At 46.0% G+C, this 14371-nt stretch overlaps 1 protein-coding gene across 1 annotated transcript; it reads right to left on the minus strand.

Moving 5' to 3' along the window:
- Positions 1-6380: 6380 nt before the first annotated feature.
- Positions 6381-10071, minus strand: LOC146863640 (uncharacterized). The gene is made up of 2 exons (XM_085627721.1): positions 7622-10071; positions 6381-7423 (listed from the first exon to the last, which is right to left on the minus strand). The coding sequence occupies exons 1-2, from the start codon at positions 8716-8718 to the stop codon at positions 6613-6615; spliced, it is 1908 nt and encodes a 635-aa protein (XP_085483847.1). The 5' UTR covers positions 8719-10071; the 3' UTR covers positions 6381-6612.
- Between the last annotated feature and the right edge of the window lie 4300 nt (positions 10072-14371).

Here is a 14371-nt window from a genome sequence, read left to right on the forward strand (position 1 = left end):
TGCTCTGGAATGGATCATCTCATTCCTCTCCGGCAGAACACAGAGAGTACGCCTCCCTCCGTTCCGCTCTGAGGCCACCGAAGTCATCTGCGGCGTCCCGCAAGGATCGTCGCTCAGCCCCACTCTCTTCAACATCTACATGAAACCCCTCGCTGCCATCGCACGCCAACACAACCTCAACATCATTTCCTACGCCGATGACACCCAGCTGATTCTCTCCCTCACCAGAGACCCCGACACCGCCAAAGCCGACCTACACGAAGGGATGAAAGATGTCGCCGAATGGATGAACATCAGCCGCCTGAAGTTGAACACGGACAAGACAGAAGTCCTCATCCTGGGACCGTCGCCCTCCGCATGGGACGACTCCTGGTGGCCCCCGGCCCTGGGCACCGCACCCAAGCCAACGGACCACGCACGCAACCTGGGCGTCATCCTGGACTCCTCCCTATCGATGACCAGACAAGTCAACGCTGTCTCCTCATCTTGCTTCCACAACCTCCGCATGCTCCGCAAGATCTTCAGATGGATCCCGACCGAGACCAGGAAGACTGTCACCCAGGCCCTCGTCACCAGCAGACTAGACTACGGAAACACCCTCTACGCCGGCACTACAGCCAAGCTTCTGAAAAGACTTCAGCGTATCCAGAACGCCTCCGCCCGTCTCATCCTGGACGCCCCCCGACGCAGCCACATCTCGAGCCACCTGAGAGACCTGCACTGGCTCCCTGTCAACAAGAGGATCACGTTCAGACTCCTCACCCACGCACACAAATCCCTCCACGACCTGGGCCCAAGGTACCTCAACGACCGCCTGACTTTCTACACGCCCACCCGACAGCTACGATCCGCAAACCTCGCCCTCGCCGCCGTCCCTCGCATCCAGAGAGCCACCGCCGGAGGAAGATCCTTCTCCTACCTAGCGGCCAAGACATGGAACTCCCTGCCCGTCCACCTGCGGCTGACCCAGGACCACTTCGCCTTCAGGAAACAGCTCAAGACCTGGCTGTTCGAGCAGTAGCAGACCCCCTCCCCCAAGCGCCTTGAGACCCTTCCGGGTGAGTAGTGCGCGCTATAAATTCCATGATTGATTGATTGATTGATCCTGCCCTCCATTGCCCAATTCTATGGCCCATCATTGACCTCCTGCTTAGCCTCTGTGCTTAGCTTGCTGCCCCTATTCTCCTTTCCCCTGCTCTCCGATGTCTTTGTGCATGCCCCTGCTCCATCCTTTTTGCCCACCATGTTCCATGGACCTGCCACTCCTATCTACTCTGAGTGTTCTGTTGAGCTGCCACTCCCCTCCCACCTGCCTAGCATTGTCAGATGACTGTGACCTGTCCCTGCCACCTCCACACTGCCTGTCCACATGCCATGCCCCTATCCCCTTCCTCCTGTCCTCCATGGTCCATTTAACTGCCACACCCTTCTGCCCTCCCTGGTCTGTTGTGCTGCAACTGCTCCTCCTGCCTGCCCCCGCATGGTCTGTTGTGAGGCCCCTTCCCCTGAACTCTCTTGTCTGTGCCCAGGTCCTGACCCTCCCTTGTATCCTCCATGGTCCTTTGTGCATGCCCCTGCACCCTCCTTCTTGCCCATCATAGCCATTGTGCTGCCACTAACCCTCCTGCTTGCCATGCATGGTCTTCTGTGCTGCCATGGCCCCTCCCACCTTCCCTGTGTGGTCAGCTAGCTGCCCCTGACCCCCTCCCACCTTCCCTCCATGGTCTGTGTGTATGCCATCATAGTCTCATTGTTGCTCTCCATGGTGTGTCTTGTTTCTAGTAGGGGTGGGCGGAATTTGCGAAATCCACTTTCGCAAATTATCGCGAAAAAGTTAAAAATTATCGCAAACACGCGGAAATATCGCAAAGATGCAGAAGTTTTTTTCCCGCATGTTCGCGAGATTTTCTGCATGGTTGCGACTCGCCAACTTACCCATGTGGTTGCTCGCGGGCGCAGCCATCTTGTTTTCAGTTGTCTCGCGGTGTATGATCGCGAGAAGAAAGACGTGATCGCGCGACGCATGACGTCACTGCGGGCGAGACAGCGCAAATGGCTAAAAACAATACAACATCTCATGGAGAACGCGACCGGATCAAGAAAACTTGTCGGCGAACGCAGGGATTCAGGTAAGGCGATCGCGCGTGCGCGAGAATGTATTATTTTACAGCGCGAGCAAGAAACAAATTATCGGCAAGCTGCGGAATGCGGAAATTTTTACATTTTCGCGCTCTTCGCGGAACGCGAAAATGTCAAATTATAGCAATTTCCGCGAACGGAACGAAATTTCCGCCCAGGCCTGCCTGACCCCCATGGTCATCTTGCTGCTCCTGCCCTGCCCCCTTGCCCTCAGCCCTCTGTTTCCATGTGCAGACCCCTATTTCCTCCCTCCTGGCTTGTCTGTTCGATTGTAATGCCCCTGATCCATCCCTCCTGCCCTTTATGGTCTTTTATGCTGCAGCTTTCTCTCCTGTCTGTGCATTATGGTCAGCTAGCTACCATTGCCTCTTTCCCCTCTGTTCTCTGTTGTCCATGTGCATGGTCCTGCCCCGTCCCTATTGCTTTCTATGGATTGTTGTGCTGCACTCCCGTCCTGCATGCGCTGTGTGGTGTATTGTGCTGCTGCAAACGCTGATGCCTGCCCTGTGGGGTCAGTTTGGTGCACCTCTCCATGTCCCTCCTGTCCTCTGTTATCCGTGTCCATGTCCCTACCGCGAATTCCTCCTGCCTACCATGATCCAATGTACCATACTTGCGAACATTTTGAACTTGGTAAGAGGGAGATTTTGAAAAAAACTGGGGTATTGATTTTCCCCTTTGAGTTACATTGAAAAAGAGGAGATTGTAGATAGGAGACAGATCAAATAAAGCCCATTTGAGCTTAAAAACATTGGACGTTTCCTGGCTGAAACTGGTCTGTTGGCATGTTTGGCTGTACTACCACTGCCTCTTCCTTCTGCCCACAATGGTCTATTATATTGCCACAGCCTCTCTTGCCTGTCCTGTATTGTTGGTTTGTTGCCCCTGCCCCACTTTCCACTGCCCTCAATAGTCTGTTTTGCTGCCACTGCCCTTCCTGCCTGCCCAGTGTGGTCAAATTTTTGCATCTGCACTCTCCTACCTGCCTTCAATTTTCAGAGTCCGTGCCCCTGGCCTCTGCCTCTCAACAGTATCCCAATGAACAACTAGATTGCTAACATTCTATATTGATTACAAAAGTGTGGAACGCCTGACGTCATCTTGATGTAATCAAAACTGTAATACCTAGAGTATTTCCTTTAGAAATTACATATATGAGAGGGTCTTATTTGCATCAAAATTATGGTTAGTGCTCTAAAAAACTAAAATGAGGACATATTTTCTGAGTTTTCAAATAGCGACAAAGAACTTTTAAATTATTGGTAATCTTTATGTTTTTTTATTCCGTTGACCACTTGATTAAATGTTGCACCTAGGGGAGAGGATGTGGTGTTACTTCCAGAGCTGCAGACTTTGCAACTGGGGAACCAGGTTGGAGTTTCTGCTTCAGCTCAACATTCTGTGATTCTGGTCAAATCACTTAATCTCCCCATGTCTACAACCAAAATGAATTTGATCTTGTGTGATTGTAATGGCTGGATTTTCTGTTTAGATGGGATCAGCCCCCAGGGGCCCCTGTGACCCAGCCAAAACGTACTCACCTTCCCTTCTTAGATCGTATTTACAATGGGTAGATATAAAGATGAATATACAGGTCGCACCTAAGAATGGGGAATGACAATATACATATATGGATTTTCTACAATATCTTATTCACATCAGTTGGCCTCGCGGTCGCCCTGACCCAGACCGTTCTACCCTAGGGCAGATCTGACACGCAATCCGGCGTGTCTACACACGGGCCTGCAGAACCCAATGCTCCCTTTTCCAAATCGTTCGCGATCCTGCGAAACTTACACGGCGGTATCCCTCCCGCCGCTCTCATTTACACACGGGCTGCAATCCGGCAGCCCTACACGCTGGTAATCCTCCCCAGCGCTCTCATTAACGCCGCATATCAACGACGACCACATTCCTATGAAACATTATTAGGATGATATCTTAGCAATCTACTTAGGATAAAACTAAAATAATAACTTTGGATATGGATTCAGATTATATAGTGTACTCCGTGCTTACGACATCAAAGGTCCACTCACTCCCTCTTTATTTGATAACTATTCGTCTGATCGGGATTTCTCATCCGTTCGTCTAAACAGTGCTCAACTAGGAGCATCATTTACCAAGATTGGACACAAGAACCAGGTACACGATAATTCTATATGAATTAGGGCATTTATTAACCATAAACATAAATCACATTACTATGCAGCATTACATTTGCACAAGAAATAAAAGAGAAAGATTAGGGTGCACGCACTATAAGAATCGGTCGGACTTCACCTGGTTAATGGGAAATCGGGACTCGGCAGTCATCTAGGCTCCTGTCTCGTCTCTGGGTCCTGGCTCGCCTTGCAGTCACCCTCAGCCGTCACAAGTACACGTCTGCACTGATAGGCTCAAACTCGTCTGCTCTCCCTCAGGACCTCGGAACCTTGCTGTTAATTAGCTACCGTCTCTCTCTCTCTCTGGGTTAGTGCGCTCCGCGCCACTTCTCGTTCAGTCTATCTTCAGAGAGTTTCGGTCTTAAATCTTTCTCCGACTTCAAAGATGGCGACTTGTCCACCATGAAAATGAATAATGGCAGAGATGCTAACGGCTAGATGCCGCCTACGGACTGACTGACTGAAAGACTAACACCTTTGCTAATATCAAAAGCCCGTTCCTTCATGGAAATTCACGGCCAGTAACCTGCCGCCCACCAAATTCTTGTACCTCCCCGTACCAAGGACACTTTCCCAGCTGGCCAGCCTGAAGTTGTGTCTTCGGAGTGGAGAAAAATACATTCCTTCGATAAGGGTCAGCCTGAACCGGTTCTCTCCAAGCGAACAACAGCTTAAAACTAAAACATCACTTTTAACCTAGAAAGCCTTCTCGAGCTACCAGGCAGAAAGCAAAATGGAGTCTGTCTCGCTTAAGGCCTACGGAGCCCATAATATGCATAACTCCATGAGAAACAGATCGGCATGTTAGCAAATGAGTAAATCATGACTAATACTTATATATCTAACCCCTCACTTAAATTCATAAGCCTTACTCTAAGAGAAATGGCACGAAAATGCCCTTATATCTGTAAGACAAGGTCCCTGTTTATCGGCCTAATCCCTATGCTATGGGGGTGATAGGCTGGAGTCACTCTCCATCATTCTCCTTCTCCAGAGAGCTGGCAAAAAGACAGCCATAACATTACACCCCTTGACTCCAGTCTATTAACCAATAACTAAATGGAGCTAACGTCAGTAGATGAATAATATGAAACAAAACTAACTGATCTACGACTCATCGTAAGTTTAAAAAATTGTAGCAGGGAAGGGACACACTGGATAAAACAGCAAATCGCTATAAGGATGCAGACAATAATAATAACCCCTCCCAAAATTTGTCGTAAAAAATGCATGTCAGGGAGCCAGTTAAAAAGCCAGTCAAAGAAACCCTGATCTATGTGTTCTCTAATTTCTGCAGTCAAGTCGTGGAGTTTATTAATATGGGACTGGATATCTTTAGAATGGTCAGACAAATTAAAACAGCATAGACCTTCAAATTCAGAGCATTCATGCCCGTATTTCAACAGCAAATAATCGATGGCCGCACGATTTTGCAAAATAGCTCTACGTTCACCTTGGGAATCTAACAATAAATCTGACAAAACAGTAGAAGTTTGGTTGATCGACTTGACCATCCAGCAGGCCATCTTGCCTATTGTTTTAGCATTATAAACGGCTAACGCAGGAACACCAATAATAGAAAAAGCTAAACCAAGATATTCTGATCTGGAAAAAAGATGAACAGAGGAATCACAGTCGTCATGTAAGGACATTGAGTCACGAACAATACGGGAATGTGAAGGAGGATGTGAAGAAAACATTAGCAAACTTAATCTAGTGATGGCACACGGGCCACCAGAAATATTCGCAGGAATATAGGGCCAAGATGAATTCCCGCATGAAAAGAGGCATCCAGCTGGTAACAACATTGAACGATAATGGCTAGTGGCTACAACTAAACTGTTGCAAGTCATATTGTTCTTCACTGAAAAACATGAATTAGGAAGTCTTTTTGTACAAAGCAAACGTTGATGAAATGAAAAAGTAGTAGCGGCTTGGAGTTTCAACCGCAGACATTCAGAGATGGCCTTAGGATTGCAGGTCATCATAAAGCAAAGGTCACCAGGGGTAATATTAAAAGTAGTAATTCTGGAATTAATAAGGACATCCTGGTCTGGAAGAAGAGTACACGAGGGACAAAATTCATGGGCCAAGAAGTCGCCCAAAATGACATTAGGTCGGGCATAGGACACATTAAATACATGATGAAGGGTTTCAGTAGATGCAGGGACAGCAACCAAACAGGTCGATAAGATGTCAGTAACCGATTTCATGGGGGTAAGGCAAAAATGCGGAGAGTTCGTCACTCGCTTCGCGAGTGTGATCCAAAAATTGGAGGACTTCTGCCACGCGGATCGCGTGGCTCTTGTTATCCCATCACTCGGCGTCGGTAGATGCTCTCCTCTCCCGGCGTAGCAAGCCAAAAGGAGTCCAACGACGACACATCCTGCAGCAGCAGTCCAAAGAATGATCTGTTAGTGGCTTTCTCTCCAAAATGTCCTGCCTTCTGATGGGCCCATTTCGCCAATCCCGCCAAATCAGAATTTTGCATGTCAACCACTGCCTCAGAAATTTTAGACTGTCCATCTGCAATGTTATGGAAAAATTTGTCAAGGGAATCGATTGGAGTATGAGCATCCACGTGAAAGATTGTTACAGTACTGTGCGGAAGCAGTTCCCAAATTTCTTGCCACAATTCTTTACCCCATAATTCCTTGGAGTGCAATTCCCAATTGTGCGAGTGCCATGTAGGCAACCACACCGCTAGTCCATTTGCAGTGGACCAAGAATCAGTGAAAATATGACATGTACCTGGTAACTCCTGTTTCAAAACTTGGTAAACCGCATAGAGTTCAGCATATTGACTACTCTTACCGTCTCCAGTTGTGCTCAATAATTTCTGTGTAATCGGATTGTAGGACACTGCTTTCCAATGTCTCTTGTCACCAATGAATTTCGCAGAACCATCCGTAAACCACACATGTTTTCTATCCTCCACGGACAGATCATCAAATGATTTACCCCACTTCACGGGAGACTCCTGCACTACGGGAACCGAACACTCACTTTCAGCCTCATTGGAGGGCGCCTGCGCCACTCGCTCATGTAAAACCGCCACACCTTTCGGACCCACACGTGCCCTGTCCTGAATGTACCATTTCCATTTAATCACACTAGCCTCCTGAGCATGTCCAATTCGATGGGACTTCGGTGAACTCAAAACCCATTGCATGATGGGAATTTCAGGCCTCAAAATCACAGCATGGCCTAAAGTCAATTGCTCGGTATCCACCAGAGCCCAGTAACAAGCAAGCAACTGTTTTTCAAAAGGTGAGTAACGCGCACCAGCCTCTGGCAATTTTTTGGTCCAAAAACCTAATGGCACTTTTTGTCTGCCCTGCTTTTGCCATAAACTCCAATTGGCATACAGACCTTCCACGGACACATTCAAATCAACATCACCGTCACTCACAGGCCACAAATCCAAAGCATACTGAATAACTTCTTTAGCCAAATTAAAAGCAGTCTGTTGAGGTTCACCCCACTCAAACGCATTCTTTTTACGAGTGACTCGGTACAGTGGAGCCAAGATTTGACTCAAATGGGGAATATGTTGGCGCCAGAATCCAAACAACCCAATGAAGGACTGCGCCTCTTTCCTATTTCTGGGAACAGCAAAATCAAGGATTTTACGTTTAACTTGTGGGATCACCTCTCTGTGACCCTCATGCCAATTGATTCCTAAAAATTTTACAGCTTGAGATGGAGTTTGTAATTTGTCAGGATTTATTTCCCAACCCTTTGCTCGCAAACAGTCAATAATCTGATCCAAATGAGACTGTACCTGGTCTTGCGTATCACCTTGAATCAAAATGTCGTCAATATAATGACAAATTTGAACTTGTGTATTCGTGGGCACTTCAGACAAATGTTCCGCCACCAGCCGGTGACAGATCGTAGGACTATGTACATAGCCTTGAGGAAGACTCCGGAACGTCATTTGACGTCCATTCCATGTAAAACTGAATTGTTCCTGGCATTCGGGGGCAATTGGAATCGAAAAGAATGCATTAGCAATATCGATAGAAGCATACCATGTACCTGGATGCTTTTGAATTCTCTCAATCAATGTAACAATGTCAGGCACTGCCACAGTCAATTTAGGAGTATGTTTGTTCAATTCTCGATAATCAACAGTCATGCGCCAAGAGTTGTCACTTTTGCGCACGGGCCAAACAGGATTATTCCAAGCAGATGTGACCGGAGTAATGACTCCTGCGTCAACCAAATCCTGAATCGTAGCTGTAATTTCTTCATGACCACCTGGGATGCGATATTGTTTTTGAGAAATCACTTTCGTCGCTAAAGGGATCTTAATAGGTGGCATGCGTAAACGGCCAACCCGTACGGGTCTGGTCGAAATGTACTGTCTAGTACCAAACTGATAGTAACCATCATCCAAATGCAAAGTCATACCTTTCAAAATGTCAATTCCAATAATATATTCCAAAAGTGGCACAACCAACACAGAGTATTCTCTACGAGGAATCCTACCAATTGTAATCTCAAGTGCAGTTTGAACTGCGGGTGTTTCTTTGCCACCCAGGCCGGTAATTGTGAAAGACTGTCCATGAAATTTCCTTGACTTACCATGAATTAAAGTGGCCTCCGCCCCAGTATCAACTAACGCTCGGGCCCTTTGGATATTACGATGTTTCCAAAAAATCTCAATATCTACATATGGTCTGTAATCTCTGTGGGCCCACCTGCGTACCGGAGCTTGACCTATTTCCTAGTCATTTTTCCTGCGTTCCGTCAACCAAGACAGATCAGGGTAGATGTTTTCAGTTTTCTTCGGTATCAGGATTTGTTGTTCATATCCGTCTCCAGTACGAAACGGATTAGTATCATGTTCAAAAAGTTGTAAATTACGGTCAGAGAGTCTATTACGATCCTCCCTCCTTCGTATATCAGGGGAATAACGCCTTGCATCTCTATGTCTGCTAGAACCACGATCATCCCTTCCCCTTCCACGATCATCCTCTCTCCCCCTCCCATCACTACGACGGGGGGAACCACCACGTTCTTGGCGCCGGTCATCACGGCGATCAGAATCCACACGTCGTCTCTCATCACCACTGTCATCCGAACCACGATCATAATCATTCTTTCGCACACGACGGGCACCTTCCTTCCGATCCAAACCACGCTTACGAAACATATCCCATAGGATATTATTAGGTTCACCATCGATCTCTTCCCTTTTGACACCATCAGCAATGAGAGCAAGAAACATGTCACGTCTAGAGAACTTATAGTCCCCTCCAGTACGACCCTCAGGTCGGGATTGTCTTTCAGGTTTAAACCATTCACCCAGCTCACCAAGCTGACGAACAGACTCAAGCACAGCAGACAAAGGATTGCCAGTTTGATTAATCAACAATGTCATCATGACCTGCTTGTAAGCAACAGGAGAAGTACGTATAATGCGGTTACGCACGGAAGATGTTAACAAACCATCCAATAACCTGTCAGCAGTACTAAGGAAGATACAAGTTTTCATGACTTCTTCCTTTAAACGTTGCGACGCATCGCGCAGAGTGTACCACGGCTTGTCGTCAGAGGGCCAATCAGACTCTGTTGGATATTTATGATTACAGCCATCAGACGCAAGCTGGAGCAAAGAAGTTTGGACATTACCATTAAAATTCCGAAAATGGTCCTGAATAGTAGAATCAGAACTCAAAGAGCAAAATCGTAAGCAATCAACAGCATCGAGCAGAATACCGGAAGCGCCAAGCTCATAAAGACGCACCATCCAGGTAAGCAAGGCCTCACCAGGCCGTTGTTTAAATCGTTGCAGGATGTCACTAATCTCCTGCTGAGTAAAATCTTCAATACAGTCAAGAGGGATACCACCCGGATTACCAGGGGCTTGTTGTAATTTCCGTCGAAAGATCGGATGAGCAGAAACTGCGGGAAGAGCTTCCGAGGAAGCCCGCATCTTAGATTTAACAGAACAATCAGGGCAAGTTACGTCATCCGCACGGGAAGAACGAGCACGGTCAGAATCGGGAGTCAAATCAATGCATGAAGCAGATTTACAATCACGTCCGGAGCGAGAAGACTCGCGCATGTCACCCTCCTCTGCCGAGGAGTCAGAAGTATGAGAATCCCAGATATTACCGTCCCACTCATCGGGGTTCCAATCCATTCCAGCTTTCGCTACAAGCATACGCACTTTGCGGGACGACACGCGCCCACGACGATGTTTGAATTTATATCGTGCAATACGGACCGCAGCTCTTTCGGCAATGGTCTGATATGTTTCAAGTTTGTCGGCAAGCAGTTTATTTTGACAACGTAAAAGAGTATGCGCATTTTGCAACTCAACACACCGTCCTTCCGTATCTTTAAATTGTTTCAGTAGTTGAACAAACTTCTCATGCAAAATTCTGTATGCATTAAGAATAATCCATCCTCTGCGTCCTAAAATAGGAAGCTCATCGCCTTTCACTATTGGCGCTTTCTGTAGGCATGAAATCACATCGGCAGGCTCCGCCTGCTCCAAGCATGAAGACCAATTTTCACTCAAACCAGTAGAATCAGCCCACTCACGGGCTAAAGCCTCATAAGGCGTAGACTCCCAGCCGGGAATCTGAATCGGTAATTTGAAAACCGACGGAGATTTTTTCGGAAACATATTAACACGCAAAAAAAATTATATACACAATTATAAACAAAATTTTATACGTACAAGCCGAGCGCAAACCAACGAGATCAAAACAAAACAATGCACACAGGCTTCGTAAACAGTTCGTGACGCCAGATGTAATGGCTGGATTTTCTGTTTAGATGGGATCAGCCCCCAGGGGCCCCTGTGACCCAGCCAAAACGTACTCACCTTCCCTTCTTAGATCGTATTTACAATGGGTAGATATAAAGATGAATATACAGGTCGCACCTAAGAATGGGGAATGACAATATACATATATGGATTTTCTACAATATCTTATTCACATCAGTTGGCCTCGCGGTCGCCCTGACCCAGACCGTTCTACCCTAGGGCAGATCTGACACGCAATCCGGCGTGTCTACACACGGGCCTGCAGAACCCAATGCTCCCTTTTCCAAATCGTTCGCGATCCTGCGAAACTTACACGGCGGTATCCCTCCCGCCGCTCTCATTTACACACGGGCTGCAATCCGGCAGCCCTACACGCTGGTAATCCTCCCCAGCGCTCTCATTAACGCCGCATATCAACGACGACCACATTCCTATGAAACATTATTAGGATGATATCTTAGCAATCTACTTAGGATAAAACTAAAATAATAACTTTGGATATGGATTCAGATTATATAGTGTACTCCGTGCTTACGACATCAAAGGTCCACTCACTCCCTCTTTATTTGATAACTATTCGTCTGATCGGGATTTCTCATCCGTTCGTCTAAACAGTGCTCAACTAGGAGCATCATTTACCAAGATTGGACACAAGAACCAGGTACACGATAATTCTATATGAATTAGGGCATTTATTAACCATAAACATAAATCACATTACTATGCAGCATTACATTTGCACAAGAAATAAAAGAGAAAGATTAGGGTGCACGCACTATAAGAATCGGTCGGACTTCACCTGGTTAATGGGAAATCGGGACTCGGCAGTCATCTAGGCTCCTGTCTCGTCTCTGGGTCCTGGCTCGCCTTGCAGTCACCCTCAGCCGTCACAAGTACACGTCTGCACTGATAGGCTCAAACTCGTCTGCTCTCCCTCAGGACCTCGGAACCTTGCTGTTAATTAGCTACCGTCTCTCTCTCTCTCTGGGTTAGTGCGCTCCGCGCCACTTCTCGTTCAGTCTATCTTCAGAGAGTTTCGGTCTTAAATCTTTCTCCGACTTCAAAGATGGCGACTTGTCCACCATGAAAATGAATAATGGCAGAGATGCTAACGGCTAGATGCCGCCTACGGACTGACTGACTGAAAGACTAACACCTTTGCTAATATCAAAAGCCCGTTCCTTCATGGAAATTCACGGCCAGTAACCTGCCGCCCACCAAATTCTTGTACCTCCCCGTACCAAGGACACTTTCCCAGCTGGCCAGCCTGAAGTTGTGTCTTCGGAGTGGAGAAAAATACATTCCTTCGATAAGGGTCAGCCTGAACCGGTTCTCTCCAAGCGAACAACAGCTTAAAACTAAAACATCACTTTTAACCTAGAAAGCCTTCTCGAGCTACCAGGCAGAAAGCAAAATGGAGTCTGTCTCGCTTAAGGCCTACGGAGCCCATAATATGCATAACTCCATGAGAAACAGATCGGCATGTTAGCAAATGAGTAAATCATGACTAATACTTATATATCTAACCCCTCACTTAAATTCATAAGCCTTACTCTAAGAGAAATGGCACGAAAATGCCCTTATATCTGTAAGACAAGGTCCCTGTTTATCGGCCTAATCCCTATGCTATGGGGGTGATAGGCTGGAGTCACTCTCCATCATTCTCCTTCTCCAGAGAGCTGGCAAAAAGACAGCCATAACAGTGATGTAACCAATGCTCATGTAAAGCACTCCAATACCTGACAAGTCTGCACTATATAAAACTGCAAATACACAAAATAATAAGTGTTTTGCACACTTCTGTCATTGGGCTATATTTGGGCTACATCTGGGTGATTTAGGGCTACATTTGGGCTCTTTTGTCTCTGGTGGCCATCTTGGGAGATTTATTTGTTATGAAGTTTCCTAATTTCCTCATTTACTGCAGTCTCCTCAATGGGAATACTTTCAGTTTTTTATTTTGGTTTCATCAAGAAGGCTTTCAGATGTGTCACACATTTGCCATAAATTCTGAATGTTAGCACTCTAGTTGCTCATTAGATCACTGTAGTAAAACTACTGCTCACCAGGGAAATCTGCTGCTGGTATTCAAAGTGCATGTTTCAGTCTGCATGTCAGAATTTTTTTATGAAATAGAAGAGGATTTGAGAAGTCAAAATGGGCCCTAATTTTTCTTTCTGCAGAACTAATCATAATTTCTATGGAAAAATGAACCCCCTCATTTTGTTCCTTTGTAAATTAAATGTTTTAAGTGTTACCACTTTATTCCAATCAAGATGGCTTCAGGTGTGCCATACTTTTGTCATAAGTAAGACTGTTAGCGCTCTAGTTGTTCGTTAGAACACTCTGGGACATTCTGTCATTGGGCTATACTTGGGCTACATCTGGGTGATATTTGGGCTACATTTGGGCTCTTTTGTCTCTGGTGGCCATCTTGGGAGATTTATTTGTTATGAAGTTTCCTAATTTCCTCATTTACTGCAGTCTCCTCAGTAGGAAATACTTTCAGTTTTTTACTTCGGTTCCATCAAGAAGGCATTCAGATGTGTCACACATTTGCCATAAATTCTGAATGTTAGCACTCTAGTTGCTCATTAGATCACTGTAGTAAAGCTACTGCTCACCAGGGAAGTCTGCTGCTGGTATTCAAAGTGCATGTTTCAGTCTGCATGTCAGAATTTTTTTATGAAATAGAAGAGGATTTGAGAAGTCAAAATGTGCCCTAATTTTTCTTTCTGCAGAACTAATCATAATTTCTATGGCAAAATGAACCCCCTCATTTTGTTCCTTTGTAAATTAAATGTTTTAAGTGTTACCACTTTATTCCAATCAAGATGGCTTCAGGTGTGCCATACTTTTGTCATAAGTAAGACTGTTAGAGCTCTAGTTGTTCGTTAGAACACTCTGGGACATTCTGTCATTGGGCTATACTTGGGCTACACCTGGGTGATATTTGGGCTACATTTGGGCTCTTTTGTCTCTGGTGGCCATTTTGGGAGATTTATTTGTTATGATGTTTCCTAATTTCCTAATTTACTACAGTCTCCTCAGTAGGAAATACTTTCAGTTTTTTACTTTGATTCCATCACGAAGGCATTCAGATGTGTCACACATTTGCCATAAATTCAGAATGTTAGCACTCTTTTTGCTCATTAGATCACTGTAGTAAAGCTACTGCTCACCAGGGAAAACTGCTGCTGGTATTGAAAGTGCAGGTTTCAGTCTGCATGTCAGAATGTTTTTATGAAATAAAAGAGGATTTCAGAAGTCAAAATGTGCC

Source organism: Triturus cristatus, chromosome 2_1 (assembly GCF_964204655.1).
Source record: "Triturus cristatus chromosome 2_1, aTriCri1.1, whole genome shotgun sequence".
In the NCBI taxonomy this organism is placed as follows: domain Eukaryota; kingdom Metazoa; phylum Chordata; class Amphibia; order Caudata; family Salamandridae; genus Triturus; species Triturus cristatus.

What these genes read in the sequence shown, in the direction of transcription:
- LOC146863640 (XM_085627721.1), bottom strand. Translation starts at nt 8,718, where the DNA reads ATGACTTTGCATTTGGATGATGGTTACTATCAGTTTGGTACTAGACAG. An exon ending in GGCAGACAAAAAGTGCCATT is followed by an intron (nt 7,424 to 7,621) that starts AGGTTTTTGGAC and finishes ACATGCTCAGGA; the next exon opens with GGCTAGTGTGATTAAATGGA.